General features: G+C 33.6%; 1 protein-coding gene across 1 annotated transcript in view; it reads right to left on the reverse strand.

Moving 5' to 3' along the window:
* Nucleotides 1-262: 262 nt before the first annotated feature.
* Nucleotides 263-25,896, reverse strand: part of LOC134282190 (uncharacterized) — a 31,086-nt gene continuing 5,452 nt past the window's right edge. The window contains exons 6-27 of the mRNA XM_062764627.1: nt 23,343-23,430; nt 22,649-22,787; nt 22,227-22,302; nt 21,878-22,072; nt 20,396-20,528; nt 19,699-19,815; nt 19,297-19,403; nt 19,048-19,169; nt 16,460-16,602; nt 15,947-16,060; nt 15,712-15,803; nt 15,473-15,602; nt 12,586-12,761; nt 12,230-12,317; nt 9,546-9,797; nt 7,367-7,603; nt 5,002-5,124; nt 4,777-4,893; nt 4,256-4,372; nt 3,726-3,971; nt 625-870; nt 263-472 (exon numbers count right to left, since the gene is read on the reverse strand). Of these exons, the coding sequence (XP_062620611.1) occupies nt 459-472; nt 625-870; nt 3,726-3,971; nt 4,256-4,372; nt 4,777-4,893; nt 5,002-5,124; nt 7,367-7,603; nt 9,546-9,797; nt 12,230-12,317; nt 12,586-12,761; nt 15,473-15,602; nt 15,712-15,803; nt 15,947-16,060; nt 16,460-16,602; nt 19,048-19,169; nt 19,297-19,403; nt 19,699-19,815; nt 20,396-20,528; nt 21,878-22,072; nt 22,227-22,302; nt 22,649-22,787; nt 23,343-23,430 (3,072 nt within the window). The 3' untranslated portion in view covers nt 263-458. The remainder of the gene's footprint in view (nt 473-624; nt 871-3,725; nt 3,972-4,255; nt 4,373-4,776; nt 4,894-5,001; nt 5,125-7,366; nt 7,604-9,545; nt 9,798-12,229; nt 12,318-12,585; nt 12,762-15,472; nt 15,603-15,711; nt 15,804-15,946; nt 16,061-16,459; nt 16,603-19,047; nt 19,170-19,296; nt 19,404-19,698; nt 19,816-20,395; nt 20,529-21,877; nt 22,073-22,226; nt 22,303-22,648; nt 22,788-23,342; nt 23,431-25,896) is intronic.

The raw sequence follows: 25,896 nt of genomic DNA on the forward strand, positions 1-25,896 counted from the left end.
CCCTTCAGAAAGAAAAAAAACAAGTACAGCAAATCATAGGATCTGCCATTTTCCAGTATACGAAGGGTCATACTAAAAACTGAGTTCTAAAAAGAATTAGAAATTGAAAAAAAAATGTTATGGACATGTGTTTTAATTAAAAGAGAATATTTTAGTTAAATCATTAAGACAAAATCATAGTAAAGCGTTTTTTGTTTCTTTCCGAGCCCTGATGACATTATTTATTGAACGCCCCTCGTATTAACCATTTTCAACACTTCAATATCAAGTTAAACCCAGTTTGAAATGCTAATTATTTATTGATCGGGCACTACTTATCAAAAGGCTTATAATAAAAACAATATTGTTATCATCTTAGGAACTCCGCTTGTAGAGGTGCTGTACATTTTCCCAGTACGTTTCATCTCTTATAGAGTTAATAAATCCCTCTGAAGGAGAAGTTGTCTTCCATGTTCAGATTAAATTTTCCCACCTAAAAAAACAAAACTTCATCTTGAATGGCTTAATTCCTTCAAGGAATTAACATAAATTCATGTACATAACGGCCAGGAACTGTTCATAAGTTGTACTAACCACACAGAGGAAAAAAGCAATATCCACAACTCTTATGTTGTAGTCACTTACCACACAGAGGGATAGAGCAATAATCCCATCTCTTGTTGGGATTTGTGGTATAGCACCAGGGTCCCCTAGGTTCCTCTCCGTATGGATTACGACAGTAGTTCTCCTGATCCCGAATGTAATTATACCCATGCTGATGTGGCGACTGGGAATCCCATCGCATGCACGTGTAGCCATTTATAGTCTTGTTAGCATGGCCGAAATAATCATCTCCTCGGACAGCATTCAAGCATTCTGATGGTGGAGTGTCTGTAATATAGAAGCGACTTGATGACGGGAAAAATTTAATATTTAAACAAGAAGTCAATGCTCACTTGTAATACAACCTGTCTAAATGTTAATTGGGTTCGGACAGACACACGGATCAACAGGAAATGGACAATTCATCAATCTCACTATATGGAATGTCAGTGTGGTACACTTTCAAAAAGCTACGAAGAGCAGTTGCTAAAACATTGTTACGGATAGAACAAAACACAACAAGATTAGCTTTTTTAAAAAAGCTGAGTGTCAGCCACTGGAATACAGAAAGTTTTTTTCTTGTTTTGTATTGGTTTATGATTTGATCTATCCATCATGTTGTGTTCCTTCAATGTAATAAATGCCGCTGTAAGAAAAGTTAAATTCTTGTAATCGTTTTCTTATTTGTAATATAATGCTGTACATAATAATTATAAAGCCCATATAGACTAATTTTTATACCCCCCGCTTGAAAAGCGGGAGGGTATATAGTGATCGGGATTTCCGTCCGTCCGTCTGTCTGTCCGTCCGTCCGTCTGTACGTCCGTCCGTCCGTCCGTCTGTTACGCTTTTTCTCTTATCCGCAACTCCTTTTATACTACTGAGTTAAATTAAATGAAACTTTCACAGAATCTTTATTACATATTGCCATTGTGCACCTCCTATTTTACTTTTTTATTCGACACGTATTTTAGTTTTCTCAGAGCAAAACGTGAACATTGCCATTTTTTGTTTACCTATGACGTCACATAATAGAAGCTTCTGGATAACATTTCATAGGACGAGTTATTCCTCTTTACACATTACCGTAAAACAATATAAAGCAACACATCAACATTATGGGAGGCGGGGGGGTATCATTTAGTGAGCTCAATGCTCACAGTACCTCTAGTTTTAATTCTGCATCGTGATCATTACAATGATCTCCAATAAATTCTCTTCGGCGCAAGCCACAGATTTAGCCACCATGGCAACTAAAATCACGTTAAAGTCTATAAAAATTATATAGATTATGATGAATAAAACAAAGGCAGACTTTGTGTTAGATTGTTTTTAAATATTATTAAATAACGGTTCTCATTTGTGCATTTCGAGGCAATGCTTGATGTGGAGGGGGGGGGGGCATACTGTATGGATATTTAATTCAATTTCTAAGTTTGAGGATCCAATTTTTTGTTATTAGGAAAGAAAAGAATTGCTTCCAAAAAAGCAATGAACGCCACGGAAAACAATTAAAATGGAAAATCAAAATATGTTTATACATGCAGTACGTATACATGTACACAAAATGTCTTTGATGATGTCTATCATCATAGCAAAACTTTAGATTAAAAAATTAAAAACTTAAATTCATCCCCTCCCTCTCCTTTCTTTGGGGGGGGGGGGAGGGGGGGTGACCCTGTCTATAAATCAGCACATGTTCTCTCAGCTATCGCATTTTCACTGTGGTCAATTTCTCGCATGTGGCGCGGTCTGCGTGCACAAGCTGCACTTACACGTCCATCATCATGTAAATTATAAGAATTTACTATTTTACAGTGGTCTTCTGATGTTCTGATAACTTCAATCATTAGAGTAAAAAGAAATTGATCTCTCTTTTTTTTCACTATTTTGGGACCTTTGTGGCAAGTGTATTGTTGTGTGAATTCCGACCCGTACATGTCTTATGCAAGGTGTCACGGGTCTCCCAATCTCAGGGAATAATAATTCAACACAGTTCCTCAATAAAGGTTCACATAATTTATTAGCTGACAATTACGATGATGAAGTATAAACGAGCAAACGAATGAAGGTGACCTGCAATGAGAATGACACACTCGTACAATTTCACACACACTAATATTTATTTAATTAGAATAGTTTAAAATAAGAATAAGACTTAATATTAATTTACTCTTACCAGTTACACCATGGTACTAAGGTTCCGTAAGGAATTTCTTAGACAAACTGCTCATGTGGATTTCTCGCAGGAGAACATCCAAACTATCGTCAATGTATCGTCAAGATTAAAAAGGAATAGTCCGTGCAAAAGTATATATACCAGGACTCACACATGCGTACATAACTACCACACCCCATACATACTGGTTTTACAACTCACACCTAGGATAAAAATAAACCACAAGACAATCACGTGACAACCAAACACTCACGTGACACGGAACACCGGACAAACAAGAATACAATACAAACACGATGACAATGAATGACCAGGTATGAATGAATGAATGAAAGGAATTTACTACAGCTATCTACTATACTGACTTACTATACCAGCTGTACTAAATAATTATACTAAATAAAATAAAAACAAGTAATTGTCACCCTGTGACACAAGGTATTGAATATTGATCGAAGGAGTCTTGCATCAGGCATCCAGAGGAATATACACAATTTAAATCTTCGGCTTGCAATGGCGATTGAGGGAATAAATGTACTTATCTTCTATTAGTAGCAATAAAATATTTTCATAGTATCATTTAAAATCTGACAAATATCCCATCTAGAAGCTGAACAGTCTATGTCATTAATTTTCGTCGAGAACGACGAAGAACAATGCAGTCTATAAATAGATCGAGGTCGTGAGTGTGCCTGAAGAAGCACGCCCTCTGGTTGGAGAAAATTGTGCAAATCTTTTTCCCAGAATTCCGATTAACGCAAGCGCAGTTTCATCCTAACGTAACTAGTCAGCCCGGGGGCTGACCAATAATGTTTATATATGTTGATAAGCATCATTAATGCACACTGCACAGAGGTTTTTTGATTATTTGGAAATATATCCCATAAAGTAATATAATTTTAAATAAAATATCAATGTTTTCAAATAAAAATTACTTGATACTAAAAATTCTTTCATAGCCTACCACACATTGGTATATCGCAACGTTCCCATCGTTTATTTGGGTCAGAGGTGTAGCACCACGGAGCAGGTTCTTTATCCGGGTTCCTGCAGTAGTTTTCGTGACTCGCCATGGACGTGGTAAAGCGATGTCCATGTGGAGTACTTTCATTCCACCGCTGACACGTCCGGTTGTTGACTGTTAGTGATATTGTTCCCCGGTACTCCCAGCCAATGTTAGACCGTTTACAGTTCTCCGTTCTCAGTGGGACTTAAAGTACAAAACAACGTGATTTGCTAAACTAAAATTGTAATAGATATCCATCTCAAAAATCTATAGACAATACAAATCTGGGAAGAGGGCATCAACAAGGATCTTTGGTGGGATCAGATGCCTTGAGAAGTAAATATCCTCTGTCGATCGGTCACACCCGCCTAGTTATGTAAAATGTGTACTAGTATTTGGATAGAGTGATTCTATTTGACGATTAATGTGGATTCTGATGATAAATGTTGAATTAAAATTATACATGTAAACTTACAAAGAATACTCACCTTCAGTTTCACATCTGTCTCCTTGGTAACCCGGAAAACAGGAACAATTATAGGAGTCTCCATTATTTGTACATGTCCCTCCATTGTAGCAGGGGTTCGAAAAGCATGCCAAGTTGTCTGACAAGTAATAAGAAATAGTATTCTTAATTAAAAATGCAATACCCTTTTATACTTCGATTGAACTCATCCCTGAAGCTAACAAAGTACATGTTGCAAGTTGCAAGTATTAATTATATGATAATTCATAGATATTATAATAATGTAGATTCTTAAAGATCTGCAAGGAATTGATTATCGCAGTATTTCGCAAGAAGTACAACACACGAAATAAAAGTACTCTCTTTTATGGTGCGAAAGGCTATTTAAAATCTCTCCATCAACCTCCGGTCACGAGTTATTGTTAATTTTACGCTTACGAGCCAATTCGCGATAATATAGGCACTCGCATAGAATAAGGAATCTACGGTATGTTTTCCATTCTCTTTGACCAATGTTGCAAAAATATATTTTGAGGATATTACCACATGGTGGAATGTTGCACCTTTCCCAGCGTTTGTTGGGGTCAGTCGTATAGCACCATGCTCGGTTCTCGCCGCCCATATTCCGACAAAAGTTCTCCTGAGCAGAGGTTAGCGGCACTGTAAAATTTAACAAGACAGTGCACAGTAAAACTTGTTTAGTTTGAACAGATATAAAACAGAGAATTGCTCACACCGCAAGCTCTTTTTGGTCTAATAAATACTGACTTGAATGAGAGTGCGGTTTTTGTTGATCCCATCTTTGACATGTTCGACCGCTTGTGGTTGTGTTGATTTGTCCAAAGTAATCTATATTTTGAGCTAGCAGTGCGCATTCCCGAGCTTCATCATCTGAAACGAACAAGAATTTAATCGTAAACCTAGATTCAGCATTAAATCTCAATTGTATTTTTTCGTCTCCAATTTCAAAATAATACAAAAGTTTAAAAAAAGATATGCTTATTGCCTGAAATCATAAACAGGTTACTTCTTGCTCCATATTTCCGGTTTAAACAAACGTGTACATACTTTAGATTTGCATAAAACAAACTAATAAACTTGATTTTGTGGACAGTTTGCTTGCGGGATACCTTTTATCATTTTTTATTGGCGAGAAATTTATTTTCGCGTAAATAAGCGAGGCAGTGTGCTCGCAAAAATTGAATTCTCGCGTATAATAATATTCCTTAGGATATTCTAGAGCAAGAACCACAATTCGTGAAAATTTTGTCTCGCTTATCAAGAGTCAATGACTATCTCGCGAAAATAAGGTGTCGCAAAAATTTAGTGATCTACAGTATTATACTGGGCAAAATAAGTTAGGGATCATATTTTTAAACAAGAATAATTTTTTCATACCAATGAATTTATGTGACAACAAGGTTTAAGTAATTTTAAAAACATGTCATTAACATGATTCGATACTTAAATCACGCATGTTTAATGGTTTTTTGGGACATATTGTTGAAGGAAGTACAAGGCGTTAAAAATGTAAGTGGAACAATGAAAGCAAAGAAGTATCAAAGAGTGTTTTCTTTTGTGAACATAAGGAAATTTCAGTATATCTGGCTAGAACTGGTGATAAGACACTATGAGGAGGCATATGAGTTTGGACGAACACACCATGGCAGCAGGGATGACTGGAAGCTGGCAAAACGCAACATCACTTTGCAGAGAGACTGTATCTTTCCCAAAGCGGAATTAAAGGTTATGGAACCGATACTTACAGGCAGAAAATTGTCATAAAAGGCTAAAATCTGGACGTCCAAGGTGTACGGCAGTCCATGAGGAGCATTATTTGGCCAATTTTGCTGAGACGCGCCACTTCCAAGGTGCTCTTCAGCTTAAAACTGGGCATCAGAGAGCAACAAACAGACGAATTTCTACTCAAACATTTTGAAACAGACTTCAAGAAGCAAATTTTGAGGCTATCCGACCAGCCGTACGTCCTGTATTAAAATTAGAGTGTCGCAGAAATCCACTGCAGCAGGCAACAGAACACAAAAATTTGGCAACAACGTCATTGGTGTTCTATTTTCTTGTCAGTCGAGTTGCGATTTTTTTTGACTTCCATGATCACAGAAGACTTGTTTAGATTGCAAATTGGGAAAGATATGCTGATTGTGTCATTTCTGGGCAATACAGAGTAAATGGAGGATTGGTGATGATTTGGGCAGGCATTAGTATTGACTGCAAAACAGATCTGCACATTATTGAAGGCAATCTGGCAGGTTTAAAATACCGAAATAATATTCTTCATCCTCTTGTTAGACGTATTGCATGTATTCTAGGGGTTGATTTCATCTTAATAGACGATAATGCTCGACATCATACAGTTCGAATCGTAACCGAGTGCATGGAAAGTGAAACAACTTAGCGTATGAACCCGCCAAGTCGTTTTCTAGACCTGAAGTTAATTGAACATGCCTTAAACATTCTTTAGCAACGCATTTCAGTTCGTCATACACTTCCCCAAAATCAACGGAAGCTTCAGACAGCATTGCAGGAGGAACGGCAACATATCCCTCGGGCTAGCCTTGGACGGCTGATGGGCAGCATGGGTCTGCGCTGCAGGGCATCGCGGGGAAGTCATACAAAATACTGGCAATCATTTTAGTGACGTAATTTTACTCTTCTGAAGAAAATCTCATTTTCAGGTCTACCCCCAAAATGGCAAATTTTAATGTGACCGTAATAAACAATTCATAACGTGTGTTAAAACAAATTTATCACATCCAGTGTTTAATTTTCATTTTTTAAATATAAAATATGATACTAAAATCAAGATTGCATTCTGTTCTTTATAATACAGTATTTGCAAAACATCTCTATTTTGATGATCGTTAACTTTTTTTGTCCAGTATAATATAAACTTAAAAAAAAACAAAGTTATAGGAGCCCATACCATCTTCACGGGACTCACATCACTGGTGGAGGTTATTAGTTTTATTTAACCCCCTACCCCTATACACAATACCAACATGTCCTTCTTTTGCATCTGTTTTGCAACATACTACAAATAACTCTAGTATCTGGATCAAACGAGGCAACAAAGATATTAGAAGGGTCCTATGTACTTAATTCAAAATCTTACTGCACATTGGCACATCGCAGTATTCCCAACGTGTTGAGTTATCCTCTGTGAAGCACCAGGGTCCTTGTTCTCTACCCCTGGGGTTCCGACAGTAATTCTCGTGGCCCATCAGACCCGCGTGTGAATGTTCGTGAGGTGACTGTGAGTCCCACCTCTGACACGTTTTTCCAGACTTTGTTTTGCTCACTCTTCCAGCATATTCGTATCCAATACTTGACCGTCTGCATTCTTCATATTCTGCAACCAAACACGATGGGGATTTGTTTTACTATACCATTAATAGTTAATAAAAAGCATCAAGTACAAGTAAATTTTCTGGCTGGTCAATTCAATGTGCCTTTTTAATGATTTTATTAATGTGAAAATTATAAGCATGATCCAATTTTTAAAAGATAATTTAAAAAAAACTTCAACACAGAACATCAGAACAAGACCTATAGAATATACAACATATATTTCATAAATACTGAAAACAAATATCCGTATAAGCAGAACTTTTAGCGATGATTTTGTTTTGACATTATTAGCTTTATCTCTAAAAATTAATTGCGTGTCATTTTTAATAGCTTCTTAAGTATTAATATTTTAGAATAGCTAAAATTAAATTTTGCTAAAAAATACTAGTACCAATCTTTAACAGGTTGGGGGAAAACGTAAATTCCGCTATAATAGTGGTATTTCACTATTACCTGTGAATACCCCCAATTTCATCCGATACAATGCAAGGCGTTTGATCCGCAAGTTATAGTGGGTATTAAAATGAATAAAAACTGTCATGCTTGCATGTTTTGAATTTTAATAAATTTTCTACCGTTGCGTTTAATAATGCTAGCACTCTTTTTTTAACGGAAGTTTCATTATTAACATAGCAACCGATGATTGCGGGGGTATTTAAGCCTGTTTGAATCTCACTTATTGCTCATTAATGTGCACAAATTGATGCTTGTTGCGATTGTCAACTTACACTGAAAAGGGTTTATGGAATTAAACAAGAAAAAGATTATTTCTGTCTGCATGGTTACGGGTATGGAGGCTCGTTATGGTAAACGTAAAGACCCAATATGGCAAACAAAAAAAGAGTATAATGATAAACTCGATTTCTATCCTCTTTACAAAATCAATTTATAATAAATGATCCAAAAAATTACTTATATAAAAATGATTCTAGAAAATATATCTAATTTTTAATTTCGGCTGGTTAATTGGGTTTTTTTTTTCAGAAAAAAAGACTTAATTTATTTTGGTGTCCTGAACATTTGACAAGAGTGCCTGTTACCTTATTTTAACACATGTTCAAATAATTATGATTAAACATTTTTTTTAACTCCGCACAAATGTATCTTATTTAACTTTATGTACCACGTCGTTATGATGCGACCGGAAAATCATAATTTTTTTTTTTATCTATATAGTACCTTTTGTAAACTCTTTTTATATGGTCAAAAATTATCATATATCTTGATGAGAAATGACAATGAAATTGAATTTTTTTAACAATAATATTTTAAATTTGTTTATTAAGTATTTAAGAAAAAATATTTTACTTATGATTTTCTACATGTTATCAATGAAGAATTATTATACTGAACTATAACAAAAATAACTTCTCATCTCAAATGTTCACTATCTTACACAACCATGCACAAAAAGATCGGCCGCTACGAAAATAATGGGGCTTTCCGTTTACCATAACGAGCCTCCATACCCGTAACCATGCAGACAGAAATAATCTTTTTCTTCATTAATTAAATAAACCCTTTCCAGTTTAAGTTGATAATTCTAACAAGCATTAATTTGTGCACATTAATGAGCAATAAATGAGATTCAAACAGGCTTTGATATCCCCGCATTCATCGGTTGCTATGTAAAAAATGCAACTTCTGTTAAAAAGAGAGTGCTCGCATTATTAAACGCAACGGTAGAAAATTTATTAAAATTCAAAATATGCAAGCATGATAGTTTTTGGTCATTTTAATACCCACCATAACTTGCGGTTCAAACGCCTTGCATTAAATCGGATGAAATTGGGGGTATCTACGGCGGGAAATGTAGCGTAATTTCACTATAATAGTGAAATACCACTATTATAGCGGAATTTACGTCTTCCCCCAACCTGTTTAAAGACAAATTGCTAGATTTTCGTTTCGCTAAAATGTTTACTTATACAGTACTATAGTACCACAAGCAGGTATGTCACAGTAGTCCCAGCGGTCCCCAGGGTCCATAGTGTAACACCAGGGGTGGTAGTCATTGCTTCGGGGGTAAAGATTCCGGCAGTAGTTGGAGTCGTTGACTAGGGCAGCATACCCAGTGTGTGAATGGGGTGTTTGATCCGCCCAGGGCTGACACGCCTTTCCGCTCCGTGTTACATTGACTTTCCCTTTGTAATCCCCGCCCCGGTTTGTTTTCACACACTCAATATTTTCAGTCACTACAATGTCAAGTCGGTATTAACCACATGGATTTACTTGACAATAATGATTTTTTTTCCAAAGTTTTCCAAGGATGTCAATAAAACTTAAATATATTTGTTAAAAATAATAAAAATGTTAAGCATTTGATTATATCCATATGAATGCAATTTCATATTTTCATGTGTGTGTCGCTTTATTGAAAGAAAATTGTTTTTTGTTAATTTCTTATGATATATTTTATGTAACTTTCTAATTTTTGTCTAATACTGTATATAATATCATAAATATTTTGGGATTTAGTATTTTTATTGTCATATTCGTAAGATTATATATGATTTGTTTTTTTTAAAGACATATATTTCACTTAAGTTTTTTTGTAAACCATTGTGGTCAAGCTTTTGACAAAGAAGTTGATAAATCAAGGATATCAAATGCAACAGTCTTTTTGGAAATATTTTTTTTAATGTTTTCCATGTCAAGGGGCAAACATCGGGTGTAATCGGTCGGAAGGGAATGTTCGCTCCTTCATAGAACCTGATCCCCTTTGGTATATTCAGAGGTCCGTATGTGTTGCTCTGCCCCCGATATGTTATTATTAAATGGACTTTGCATTTGATTAATTGTATATTGTATAACGTCCCTCTCGAGAATTATATTTTTCACTCATATGCAGACGTCACCGTATGCCGGTGAAGGGCTTCACATTAAGACGTATACTCAGCACTAAGGGCCATTGAGCAGTAAGGGTTCTTTATCGTGCCAGTGCCTACCGTGACACGGGACCTAAGTTTTTTAGGTCATATCCGAAATACCCGTGACTTCCATTTCTGATGCCGAGCGCTTGGCGAAGGAACAGTCACGACCTATTTTTACGTCTTAGGTTTGAAGCGGCGCCGCGAACGAGAATCGAAACCGGGCCTCCGGATCACGAAGCGAACGCTCTACCACTAGGCTACCGTAAATGGTACTTTGCACTTCATTATCTCCATATTTCATTCGTAAACATGTGATTGATATAAGAAATGTTGTAAAGTTGTAAATTATATTGAAAAGTCTGTTATTTATACTGTTATATGCCAACATTGGCAATAAATATCCGGTTATCCCGTAAAATTTATGATAAAAATTGAAAGTCATTAACGAGAAATTGTTATTTAAAAGAAAAATATATCCTAGCTGTTATAAATATTCGATAATCTTGTGATTTTTTATGCGAATATCTTAGGCGTCGAACACAAAATCTTGCAATTTTATACTCTGAAAAAGATAATTCATTTTTTAAGTTACTCGTGGATAAAAGATTCATGATAATCGAATATCATTACATTTTTCCACATGAGAAAGTTTCCAAATAGATAAATTAATGTGAATATTAACTTTTCAAGAATAAATCAAACTATTTTGCATGTAAACAACAATTTCTAATATTATTCAGAGGTTTTAATTTAACACGTTTAAATTATGCAACCTTTTACATATCCTACTTTTCAAGTAAATACATTTTATTTATCTTTTTTTTTTATATTTGATAACTCTTTTTAAGTAACATAGAAAACAAAATACTAACGCATGTAAAAACCTTTACACTTACTAATGTTAATTATTTAAAACAGTATTTGTAGATTCATTTTATTTATTTATCTATTTATATATACAATCATTCTGGTGAAGTGACGTAGAAAACAAAATACTAATCTGCATGTAAAGAATTTTACACTTTAATTTTTATGTTCATTATTTAAAACAGTATTATGAAGATTCAAAAAAGGGAATCACATAAGAAGAAAAAAAAGTAGATGGAACCAGTAAGCGATGAACAGATAGAAAAAATACGAAGATAACAAACAGTATAATCAAGTTTAAAAATTCTTTGAAACAATACAAATTAAAACAAAGAGCAAACATAGACCTCTAAAACATTAGAGGTTGGATCAAGTGCAATAAAAGAATAATTATCTACTGTGGAACCGTCACATCCGAGTGTGTTCCTTATACATGTAATTGTCATGATTGGATAATGATTCTGTGTGAAAAGCTTGACCTTTATATAAGTATGAAAATTTTCAGTCAACTTTCGACTTAACAATATATTGTATTTGCTAACAAGGTCATTGTATCGACCATAGTAATGATGATTCAAAGGAAACTGTTGATATTCTTGTATCATACACTTATTTGTCAGTAACTTCGTTTTAGAAACTGTTCGTATATGTAAAGCATGTTCTTGCGTGTTGAATCAATAGGCAGCTATAGACAGATAAAAAGATATATATAAAAAAAAATATTGACCAAATAAACCATATACTAGCACTAAGATTTGCAAAATGACTTCAACCCTTGATTTGTATATAACTTGGTCTTATGTTTACATGAATACATGTATTCAGTCATTTTTGAAAAATTCTGTTTTTAAAAATTTTATTGATGTTTATGACAATAAAATACAAACCGTTTGCGCATGCTCCAACAGAAAGAACTACGTCATCTAAGGCAATATCACTACTCCAATCTTCACCACGAACAGCTTCAAACACGATCTAATTTATCGAAAGTCTAAATATGAATCATGATCTGTAAAATTGTTGATCAGAAATAACCCAATAAAGTATCATTTTTTTCGAATTAAGATTTTTTTAAAGAACTGAAATTTTCATTCTTCTTATATCCTTAATATATATTTCACTGCCTTTTTTGAAGCTGTATAAACACGCAAAACTAAAAACAATTATTGAAGTTAATTATTTGATAATAGATTATCAGAACAATGTGCTTTTTTTCTGATAATTTTTAGTCGACCAGTATTACCTTCAGTTTTTCTATTTGCTCAATATTGACACGAGCGAATTTCCACTTGCTGCCCTGGTTTCCTGTTTCAGACCAGATGGCGCTTTGAGACCTGTTTTCCCCGGATATCAAGACTCTAAGTGAATCAACTGTGTGACCAAACATGTAGTAGTAGAACGAAAGGCATCTCTCTGAAGCTAAAAAAAGAATCAGAAATCGGAAAACAGTTGAGTATAATATACTTAGTCTAATAACAATTTTATTAGTGAAATGTATTCTAACCTACTGAATGGAACATGTACAATGCATATTTAACAGGTTGGGGGGAAACGTAAATTCCGCTATAATAGTGGTATTTCACTATTATAGTGAAATTACGCTATATTTACCGCGGTGGATACCCTCAATTTCACCCGATACCATGCAAGGCGTTTGAACAGCACGTCATGATGGGTATTACAATGAACAAAAACTCTAATGCTTGCATGTTTTGAATCTTAATAAATTTTCTACCGTTGCGTTTGAAAATGCGAGCACTCTTTTTTTAACGGAAGTTGCATTTTTAACATAGCAACCGATGATTGAGGGGATATATAAGCCTGTTTGAATCTTACTTATTGCTCATTAATGTGCACAAATTAATGTTTGTTACAATTGTCAACTTAAACTGGAAAAGGTTAATTGAATTAAACAAGAAAAAGATTATTTCTGTCTGCATGGTTACGGGTATGGAACCCCGTTATGGTAAACGGAAAGACCAATTATAGCAAACATGAAAAAGAGTGTATTGATAAACTCGATATTTTTTCTCTTAACAAAATCAATTTATTATAAATAATCCAAAAATTACATATATAAACGATCTCAGAAAATATATTCAATTTTCAATATCGGCTGGTTAATTGTTTATTTCAGAAAAAAAGTCTCAATTTATTTCGGTGTCGGTAATATTTAACAAGAGTGTCTGTAACCTTATTTTAACACATGTTCAAATAATTATGATTCAACAATCTTTTTAACTCCGTACAAATGTATCTTATTTAACATTTTATGGTTATGCACTTAGGCAAGGATGATTTAACTTTAAAATCTTGGAGAAATAGCTATAATAGTTTTTTTTCTTGTTATTTAAAAACTATTCATATCTAATTATATTCATATGAAATGAAAGTATATAGCAAAAATTAACACTAAAAGTATATATTTTTCAGACTTTGAGATTTATGCCATTGTATTATTGTTTAAATTACAAGGAAACTTCAAATAACAAACCATCACTGCTCAGCATAAGAAGTGTCTAAAATATCTTCGAATCAATTCATATTTTCCACAATTTTTTTACGTAAAGCGTCAAATTAGCTGCAAACAGTTTGGCATTTGAAAAAGTACTTTCACAATTCTGAAAGCATATCCATGCAATGGAAGTGCAAGATATTCAAAGCTGAAGTAGAATCTTGAGAAGCGTATATTTTCATTTACAATCAATTCTTTTATCATTGACTTCATAGGCGTCAGAACCGGAGGGTGCTAGGGGCGTCTAGCCCCCCCCCCCCCCCCCCCCCACCCACACACACACACACTTTCTTGCAAGGATAGACATTTTCTTTGTATTGAAAATTGGGGTTTATCTTTTTTGTTGGTTTAGACCCCCTTTCAATTAGCCCCCCTTTCAATTTGATTCAGACTCCTATGGACTTTATTACATTGATGAATATATAAATCTGATGAGCAAATGCATTAAAATATGTATATCCGTACTTATTTAAAAAAAATTATTTATATTGCTTCGAAGACAGTCTGAAATAAAAATGACCGAACCACGTGCACCCTGGATCTTGATCATGCACGTGATAATTCTTATGTTTTCTGCAAAATAGACTATGCTGCAAGGCACTGTGCAAAATGTGGAAACGAAATTACTCTTGTATCATTGGCAGCATTTGCAGCTAAAACATATTCAAAACAATTTTTACGAGTTGAAGAGTTTTTGATTTTTTATTAACCATGCACTTTATGCACCACGTCATTATGATGCGACCGGAAAATCAAAATTTCCTTTTATACATATGTAATACCTTGTGTAAACTCTTTTTACGAGTATATAGTCAAAAATTATCAAATAACTTGATGAGAAATGACAATGAAATTGAAACATTATAACAATGATATTTTAAATTTTACTGATGATTTTGTACATGTTATCAATGAAGAATTACTGGGGTATTATACTGAACTTTTACAAAAATAACTTTTCATTTCCCATGTTCACTATTTAACAACCATGTACAAAAAGATCGGCTGCAGCAGCGGTCGATAATAATGGGTCTTTCCGATTACCTTAACGAGCCTCCATACCCGTAACCATGCAGACAGAAATAATCTTTTTTCTTGTTTAATTCAATTAACCTTTTCCAGTTTAAGTTGACAATTGTAACAAACATTAATTTGTGCATATTAAAGAGCAACAAGTGAGATTCAAACAGGCTTATATATCCCCGCAATCATCGGTTACCGTTACTATGTTCAAAATGCAACTTCCGTTAAAAAAAGAGTGCTCGCATTTTCAAACGCAACGGTAGAAAATTTATTTAAATTCAAAACATGCAAGCATGACAGTTTTTGTTCATTGTTATACCCACCATGACGTGCGGTTCAAACGCCTTGCATGGTATCGGGTGAAATTGAGGGTATCCACGGCGGGAAATATAGCGTAATTCCGCTATTATAGTGAAATTCCACTGTTATAGCGGAATTTACGTTTCCCCCCAACCTCTTTAAAAGTACAAATGTGTGTGTACATGTGTGTTTTTCTTTGTCTGTTTTTGATAAGTCCCTTCCAGGATTTTTCCACCCATATTGAAACTCTTACATATATACATGTATACACATAAACAGATTCTATAAATACCTGGTAGGTCCAAGCTAGATACCAGCCATGCCTTCTCTCCGTTAACTCGAGGATCTGACATTTCTGTAAAAATGTACCGATTTCCTTTGTGTGCTCTGTCAGGTCCTGTGCCTTGTGAACTACTGGGACCCTGGTATGGTTTTAAATTTATTGAATTCAAAGATAATTAATAACAAAAATGAATATGATTTTTTATATTTAACAATAAGGACACATGGTTAAGTTAAGACTTTACATACTGAGTTAACAGCCCAGTCAAAGTCGTCGCCTTCTTTAGTGTTTTCCAAGAAACACTTCATCTTTTCAAAGGTACATTCAAATGTGGCATCACCTGCTCGAATTATTCATTGTAGGATTAATTAGATCGTTAAAGATGAAATGTTTCGGTGAAGATGGTTTGATGTAAATATATATATGTATTTGAGTAGCTAATTGTATGAGATTCACACATGGAGATGATTTCTACGAACTTACTTGACATTTTGTCACACAACTTTCCCTCAAAACCGGAATAACAGGAGCACGTAAACTGACAATCCATCTTGCTTTCATGACAAGTGCCATATACACATGGGTTATCCTTGCATCCTAAAAAATCAGGAAAACCATCTTTTACTTACCTAATAAATACTTCACCAGAAATACTCTAGTTTCACTTCTAAAGCTTTTTATAAAAGAGTAAAACAAGGATCAAGAAATCTTCCGATGACATATTTGGAGTGAAAAAAGTATAAAAAGCGCTCCCGTCCTAAGGATAATTTAGACCAAAGAGATCAAGTTTATGAAACGAAGTATGAAAGGAGAATCTTATGCATTGATACCCTGAACATGATATAATTTGTTGGAATTATTCTCACAATAATAAACAATAAAAGTGGTTGTGAAGATACCCCAAACAAAATGCTGTAAAAATATTTTTTCATTTAATATGTCTATTACACAAAAATGCCAATTCTTCTTCCATTGTTATCATAAATTCAGTCATACCTCTTCCAACAGCATTAAACCTGAGTTTGAAGCCCTTCTCCACTTGTCTGTCCTGTACAAATTTACTGTCAAATGTAATCGTCATAAAGTTAGGGCTGTCTTTGGATCCAGTCCACTGATCCCCTATAATGTCTCCACAGCGTCTGAATAGAAAAGCAGTGCTCACTGGTAAATCATCAGAGTAACAAAACAGGTACCAGAAATAAGTAAGTCTGAACAGAAGAGCAAGCTCACTTGTTACTAATCAACAGAGCAGTAAAACAGAAGCCTGAGTTGTCGAAAAGATATATACCTACCAGACCTTAAATAAATTACTTGTATGTAAAATTATTGAAGGTTATAATTAGGTTTTTACAGTATAGCATAAAAACTCATTTTAGTCTAGTTGAATATAAACATAATAAAACTCCTGATCTATCTAGAAAGTATAGTGAAATGTCCAAAATTGTGAATTAGAGATAACTTCAACTGTTCAAGAAGTAAGAACAGAAAGGTGTATAGGTTATTTTCAGCACAGAAATGTCAAACATATTATTTTTATCATTCTAATTAAAACAAAACCTTATTATATTAGTTAAACAGGAATATATATACATTAAACTTTGCATAAATATAATCTTTCAAATAGCGATAAGTAAATCCAAAACTTAGTGGTGAGTTAAATATATATCCTCATTTGCTTTTAATATAACATAAAATTAGCAGAAGCTCAAAAGTTTAAAACGTGAATTCATTTCACGTTTAAAGAACATGCTCTAAATACAAGAATCGAAAAGCCGAAAAAAAATGTGAAAGTACGAGGGTCGTTCAAAAATTACGCGGACTGTGCTATTATTTACTCTTACAGACGTCATATAGTTATGAAATTTAACACAAATATATTTCTTAAAGATTCCAATAAATTTTGACCAAATTTCTGTATTTTAAAACAATTCTACAAAAATTATCGGTATGTTGATATCGCTAATGGAGAGGTACGGAGCACGACAAAAAAATTGAAGCAAAAGCATGCGGAATCCAAAATTTAATAATTAATTTTCTATAATTCGCGGTATTTTTCGACAATTTTTCAAGTGTATCTTTAAATTGTTCTATTATTATGTATTTAGATTTCTGACGTGTTATTTGAAGTACTAACAGAAATATAATGATTTTTCTCTGATGCGATTCCCGTGAAATCGACTGTGAAAATGACGTCTCCTGAATTGACGGCGCACCACACTTTTGTTAAATTATGTGTAATGCTCGAAATACCGCCAGTATAGATCCAAAATATGCATACTATAACATGTAGTAAACTAGGGTATTCGTGACATTCGTCCACAAATAGCAAATTGAAATTTTAGACCGTTAGACCTCTGTAAAAGGCTATACTGGAAGAAGATAATCGACGAAAACTTTATCCGGACTGTAAGGAACATGATGCTCAAGAGTCACCAATATCACACTTTATCTCATAAATACCTGCAGTTTTTGGTTTTAAAACAAAAAAAGAATATTATTTATTTGTTTAAAAGATTTTATGCTTGACAAGAAAAGGTGTTTGGATGTTGAGTAGATAAGGTAACTTAAACTGCACAGGTACTCTTGGGAAATGTTGAGAAAATATATTTTATAATGCCTGTGACGTCGAAGATTTTGCTGCTCCGTGACTTAATGATATGTCCTGAAAAATCGCTCAAAATTGATACCATTTTACAACATTTTGATATGAAATTTTAAAGACCATATAAGTAAAGATTCTTTTATATTATGTGTGACATCTTGCCCGATTATGTCGTCAAATATTTTTTCTGTGCAACAAGTCTGCGTAATTTTTGAACGGCCCTCGTAATTTAATAAAGTTAAAAAAGTGGTTCAGTTGAAATACAGATTTAAAAACAAAACTTAAACAAAACTTTACAATGCATGTAAATGATGCAACGATTACATCTTACGGATATATAAATATTTCTTTAGTAAAATTTCATCATGTTTAATTGTGGAAATTTTTAGTTAGATTAAAATTTGTCATAAATGCAACACCTTGGATCTTAATCAAACTGATCGAAATTAAATAAAATTAATATTTAAAGTATATGGAGATAACGAACAATTTATCACGCACTTTAGTACATTCAAACAATAAAAAACGGAAATCACGAACCTTTAAAACATTAGAGGCATCAGGTGACATAGAGGAGTGAACATTTCCTACCGATCGGTCACATCCGTGAGTGCTCTTTGTCTTGATTGGGAAGTGTGTAAATAATGGATTTACACTTTGTATGACAAACATCATTCAGCATTTGACTCTATGATAGGTTGTATTTTCTGATAGGGCCATCGTATTGACCAAGAACGAGAAAGGAGACTGTTGAAATACTTGTTTCATAAACGTGTTTGACAATAACTTGCCTCTTCTTTAGAAATTGTTCATACGTAGAACAAGACACTTACGGATCAAATCAAGAGAGACATAAACGCCATAGAAAGTTGAGAAGGGTCTATTGCTACATAAGTAAGGGAAGTTGAAAAGTAGAAGACATCAAATTTATCATAAAGTTTGGTTGTAATGTTGTCATTAACGTCTTGGCTGAAATACTGACTTGATTCCCGTCTGCCCTGGTAGGTTATATTGGATTTCTAGCCAATGGTAGCATCTGTTTAAATTGTTGTCCGCCAGGTGGAGTTCTTCTACTGTCATCCGAACATACCATCCCTCGGGGGCCTGACATTTTTTAAAAGATAAAATTTAATAGTAATTGCTTCAAAAACAATTATTTTATACTAATTTGGCTACTTGAAATGAAAGATTTTTTTTCTCTAAAAGACATGAGGGGTCGTCCCATTCAAACCTTTACGCCCCATCTGCATAATTTTCCGATTGGATAAGACACGGGGTACCCTGGTGACGTCACAAATACATCTTTACCCAGAGGAACTTCTATCATTCCACCGCAGTCTTAGAAAATATTCAATTGGTCAATTTTTTCAAAATACTTCACTGACAAAAATTAAATTTATTGTTTTATCTTATAGATAACTATAGATATTCCCGGGAAAGACAATATTACTGTATAAAAGAAAAGTTAAGCATTTGAAAAAAAAATATACAAGATGACTTTACTTTAAGAGTTATACCTCTGTATCAAAAAGAACCAAAAAACCATTTTTTTTAGTTTATTCTTCAAAAATATCAATATTCATTTGATTAATAACACTTTGATGCTTCAATCGCTAATTAAGTTCTTAATTACCATCATCCGTGATCACACTTCCGCACGTGTCACCTTGGTAGCCTTTTGGACAGTAACAGACACAGTTGTGGTTGTCAAATCCTCCATTCTCACATTTTGGCGGGTTCACACATTCTTCTACAGATGAAAACAACTATTACATTTGAATTTCTGAAGCGTACATAATGACATTTCTACATCATGAATTTGAATGAAGATTTTTCAGGTATTGTCTAGACACCGATTTCTTCTTGATTTTACACACTGTGGTCACGTGTATTTGCAACGTCTTCTCTCTCACATCTTTATTTTTTTCTGAGACATAAATTTCGCGAATTTTATTTTTGCCGACAATATGTTGGTTAACTTTTGGTATGTATTACCGGTATTCTTCCATTATCAGTCAAACAAAAGCAAGGCTACAATTCCATCTGTCTGTCTGTCCGTATCTATGTATGTTCGTCATGAATCTGTTTGGTTGATCCTTAAAGTATTTGGTTTTTTGTAATACCGTAGCTTTTAAGAACCACATTCATTTTCATTTTAATGAAACAGACTATCCATCGTTCTTTTTTTTCTGCATTTCAGCAAGTATGCGCACATTTTCAGCGAATGTTTGCGGGTAAGTGAGTGTTTTTATACAGAGGTGGAAAAGTTTTATCGTTAAAACAGCTTTCAGTTTATATTTTAAGCATTATATAAACCAACAGACACTCACCTGCACATAGGTAATTCGCAGTTATATCCTTGACATCATAGAAATCAAGACCGACCCCGGCCCCAGTCCCCGCTAAAAACTCCAGATCTCTGTCCAGAAATTCCATTGTTTGACCTCCAGTGACCGAAAAGGACTGAAATGGGCATTTATTTTGTTAATAATACATGTAAATATATTTATTTTAATGCAATAAGTATTTTGATAGCCCGGTTATCCATCAAATGGCTATATTTATTTGGTAAAAATTGGCATTACTTTTTCAAGTACATGAGATACAGTATATAAGTAAGTCGTCGTACATGTAGTTGTGAATATATAATATTTGTTTGGCATTCGGCAAGAATCTTGGCGTACTTGAAAAGTGAAAATTTTATCGACATGTCATATGAAATTTTAACATTTTTTTTTTATTTATCGGGTTCCTGTGAAATTGGAAAGGAAAATAATTTCCCGATAGAGAGTTTTGATTTGCTTAAAAATAACTTCAAAATTGGCTTGATCAGACATTTAGTACAAATTGTTACATTTTTAAACACGTTTATCTAAAAATTTTCTATCTCTGGGTCTTCTCTCCATGATTTTGAAACGTTATTTGTGTGTATTTGAATTTAAAGAAACGAACATACATTTGTAAAAAATGGTGAGAAGACCCAGAGACCATAAAAAATGATTTTTTTTTCCAAAAACTCCAATAGTGTGAATGAGGTGCTTCTTTGTCCTTTTATAACAAACTCATTATGTTTAGCCGTGATAGTTTTAATAGTAAGATGGGCTTCCAGTTCAATGCACCAGAAATGAAAAGTTTTTGGTTCGGACCTCGCATGGGGTGTTATTTTTTTTAATGCAAACTATCAATTCTTTTGTCAGCTACAATCAATGTAATGATTTATTCAAATTTTGAATTAGAAAAATTTTGTTTCAGTTGCACCGAGGGCGAAATCAATTTCAATCTTCTATTCTACTTACACTTTGATGTACATGTACACTTATCATGTGCCTTTTATTTAATAGGTGTTTTTTTATTATTTTTTTTTTGTGAAGCATTCCTTTGCTATTGTATTTCCTAAGAATAACGGGCATAAGTATTACAATCTGACATGGTATTCCAAACTTAAAGAAAGAAAAATCCTTTGGCTGTGTTTGTAAAATCTGACCAGCTACGTTCAGCCAACCAAATCATGGACATTTAAACCATAAATGTTTCGTACAAATGATTCCTGCAGATCACATGCAAAATGCGCCCATCTTCTTTACAATGAAACGGTTGATATACAAAATATCATATCAACATTACTACTATTAACTAGGAAGCTTAATGTATTACAAAAAAATATTATGGGTTATTCTTATAATACATTTTTGGAGTGAGAACTACTTTGAAATTAAAATGATGAATTATAATAAGGAGTTAATCTGCACTCAATTTTGCTAGTAATTAAATGTACATGTTTTATGGTTCGTGAACATTATGTTGATATTTACCCATAACCCATACTGCATAATGCTCTCGTAGTCATAGGCATTGCGGTCAAAAGTGCTGGTTTTTGCCATGTTACCATTGTAAAAATTTTCCTTGAGATTTTCTTTAATCATGCGGATATAGTCGTCACGGTCAGTACGTGACTGCTCATGCATCAAACCCACGGCGTGAAGCATCTCATGCACTGCTATACCAACCTACACATTTAAAAAAAAAATTCTGACATCACAAGTCATTCGTCAAACATATTTTGGGTTTCATGTATGGTTTTTTTAAAAGATAGTTTTCATTAATAAATGTTCGAAAAATTATTTCTATAGTATAAAAACATTTCCTCTTCTCAGAACTTACGCTCATACATCCCCTCTGTGACATTCCAATGACCTGTGGACTTCTTCCTATGTATCCAACATATGACCAACAACCACTACAAAAAGGCACATGTTCGAGTGTTTATACAATAGAATCTGTCAAATCTGAATGCTTTGTAATCTAAATTCTTGTCTATAACGATGTTACCGTTAAAATTTTCAAGCTACTAGACTATAGAGTGTTTCATAATATTTGTCCCCATCATTACTAACTGGTACAGAAATACATCAGAATCATTTATGAAAAAAGATTTTTTAATTAAGAAAATTAGAATTTGGTATTTTTCCTGATATATAAATGCAATCATACAAAGATAGGTCATCAAAGGTTAAAGATAGCGTTTAATCAAAATATATAAAAAAAAAATTCTTGTTAAGTACATTTTAACCCTTTATACTTACTCCGAGTCTCGAAACTGTACATAATTATTGTGGCCCACTTGTTCCGCTAGTTCTGGTGTATAAGGTAGCCACTTTAGACAGGTTAGATTGTTGAAAAGCTCAGCTGCTTTGTTAAAGATAGCATAGCTTCTTTCACTTACTAGAAAAAAAACATAGAGTTTTCTATGAAAAACTGTTCAAACAAGTGCGTTATGTATAATATAATATAGTGTTGAAAATTTGGCAACTACCGCTGTTAATAGCTCTTTATATTAAAAAAGATTCAATATAATTGAGAAAAGTATCGTTTTACTGCGATATCTCCAAGACATGGTTATATTGTGATGCATACTAGTAGGTTTTTTCATCATCCCACAGGAATGTTAACTTTTTATAACAGGGTACTTATCCAACTGCAGAAAATGTTCGTGACTAAATCAGTCTGATTAAAATAAATTTAAACCTTCCACTACCTCCTTTATTTTAATTTTAATGGTTGCGTGGGAGATAGTGGAAGTTCAAATTTTAATCAGACTGTGACAAAAGTTATTTATAAAAGTTTTCATCAAAATATTTTGTCTGATGCAGCCATGGTTTGAAAAGTGGTGGCAAATTAAAAAAAAACCTTTCAACAAATATTTTAAAATGTTACCTGAAAGACAATAAAATGCATGATATGTCATACTGCATTTAATATCAGATACTATGTGCTTACCTATGGTATTATTGTCTATGTCAAAGGGGACGATATTTTTCGGCCACTTCCAAGCTGCTCTCCAAAAACTTCTCTTTTTTCTGCGTACCTGAAGCAAATATTAATTGGCAAAAATATCAACTACGAGGGACTATAAAAAAGTTCATGGACTAGCACCATAAAATTTAAACCTCTTTAGATACATCAATGAATTTTAAAATATTCAGTATCATCATCATTTCTACCTATAGAATAAACCACAAATCATTAATTTTATTTTTAAATAAATTAGTTAAGTTTTTTAAGCAATGGTATGTCATGGCGGCACAACCTCGAAAACGACGTTTTTTCGACCTGTAACTAAAATACACGTAAAGTATTTTGATATGAACATTTGGCATCCAAAAATTCCGCTAATTCAGTTATGTGTTGGGACACTATTGTTCCCTAAAATATGAAATTTTTACCTCATTGTGGAAGTTCTATGAAATTTTATTGTAAATTTTACATGGTTTAACCAAACAAATATTGCATTATTGAAAATGCCGTCAAAAGGGGGTGGAGTTTCATTTTTCAACATTCTGTAAAGTTTTGCCCCTGGAAAAACAGGTATACACCTAAGAAATTTTTAAATGGCTACGGAGAAAAAAATGGATCCAGATTACTTGTTTTTTTTTTTTATTAACAAAATAGATTCAAAGAGAAAACGGATGCAAAGTTAATGTCGATTTGTAGTCAAGGTTTTAAAAATCTATCAAGTCAAATAATGACGTTGATCATGTGTTTTATAGTTATATTGAACTCCAAAAAACAATATATGCTGGCACAACCAAGCGAGGATCCTCCCAATGTATATTTGCAATAACATATGCACTGAAAGCTGCTGTTCATGATATTGTTAAGTCTTAAAAACAAGACGGGTTGAAGTCCTTACTCAGCTTTGGGGATTTTATCAAAATAAGTGTACGAGGTAGAAGAAGCGGACATTAAAAAATATTATTAAATGATAAGGAATTTTGGTGCTCTCTGATTGGTCTAGACGCCATTTACTGGTGTGTACCTCAGAGTGAGTTCACCTCAAATGACGTTCTGGGAGGTTTATTCGGGTTTTCCCTCTCGACCAACCATAGATTTGCTTACAGCTTTTTCGACCAATCAGATTGCGTGTTTCAAAGCATGTGTCGGTGTGAGTGTAAACATGCTAGACGCCATTACCAAGGAGATTACGAACTTTTGAAAGTAAATGGTTGAGTATTTATTGTTTATTAATATTGTTTTTAACTTTTTAACTAATATTTGTTTAGCTGTTGAAGTATATCAACATGTAAAGAGTGTAATTACACTTTACATAGAATGAAAGAGTCAGCAGTGTCGTAAAATTCCTCATCATTTAATAAAACGGTTATTGACTTTTGAATTCGGTCTACTCGTGACTATACAGACCTAATCAGGTATTGGTTAACCTCGGCCTTCGCCTCGGTCAACCAATACCTGACCAGGTCTGTATAGTCACGAGTAGACCTCATCAAAAGTCAATAATTGTATAATGACGTTGTCGGACGTCGCCGGCGCCGGGTGATTATATAATGTCGTCTTTATTTTATAATAATTTGGGAAATAATGAACGTATCAAGCTAAAACTTTCAACATTTCTTTATTTTTTGTTGTTTATCTTCCTTATTAATTTTGTAAGCTCAGACAACATAGTATTAATTTTATAGCCTCAGTCCACGAACTTTTTGATAACCCCTCGTATTAGTGTAGCGGCTTAGATCAAAATATCAGCAAAATAGTTCACTTGTGGATACAAGCATGACATTTGGTACAAATGTCTATCTGATACTACTAAATCTAAAAACATCGTTGGCCACCGCGATTTCCGCCATTTTCAAGATGGCCGCCACTAAAACAAAATGGCGACATTTTCAGGCAGTTTGGCCTCACATACATTCTCTTACAACCAAATCGATTACACTTTGGCCGCTTAAATATATCTAAAAAATTTAAAAAGACTATAAAAATCATATTCCAGCTTAAATGCTATAAATATAAAGACAAAATGATCTTCTTATAACACAAAATATCGTTCCCTACTGTAGATATTAACGATATTTTCACAGTAGCAAGAAGCCATTTTATAAAAAAAAATGTAACAGATATTTTACAAAAAGCCTTGCAGGCGTTCCCTCACTATCTTGGGCCTGAATACCAAGTAAAATTTTGTATTTGAAAGCCCTCAATAAGTAAAATAATTCCTCAAGAAACATAAAATATCATAGAGTGAAACACTCATCCAACGCACGTAAAATCTCAATAAATGAAATAATCCTTTGGAGAACATAAAATAGCACTGAGTGAAATATTCTTTCAAACAACCTTTAATTTTATTGAGTGAAATAATCCTTTAAGGAACGTTAAAAAAAGGAAATGAATCAATGTTGTATTTATGACATAAAACAACAGGTAACCATTCGCTATCCACAATGAAGAATGCCATGGATTGTGAAGTCAGCACCATCCTTTCAAGACAAACGCCTGTGATGGCTAAAAAAGCCGCTTGTAACCAACAGATACG

The sequence above is a fragment of the Saccostrea cucullata genome, unplaced genomic scaffold, assembly GCF_032062105.1.
Source record: "Saccostrea cucullata isolate Sc308-1 unplaced genomic scaffold, CSIRO_AGI_Scuc_v1 ctg5896, whole genome shotgun sequence".
Lineage (NCBI taxonomy): Eukaryota > Metazoa > Mollusca > Bivalvia > Ostreida > Ostreidae > Saccostrea > Saccostrea cuccullata.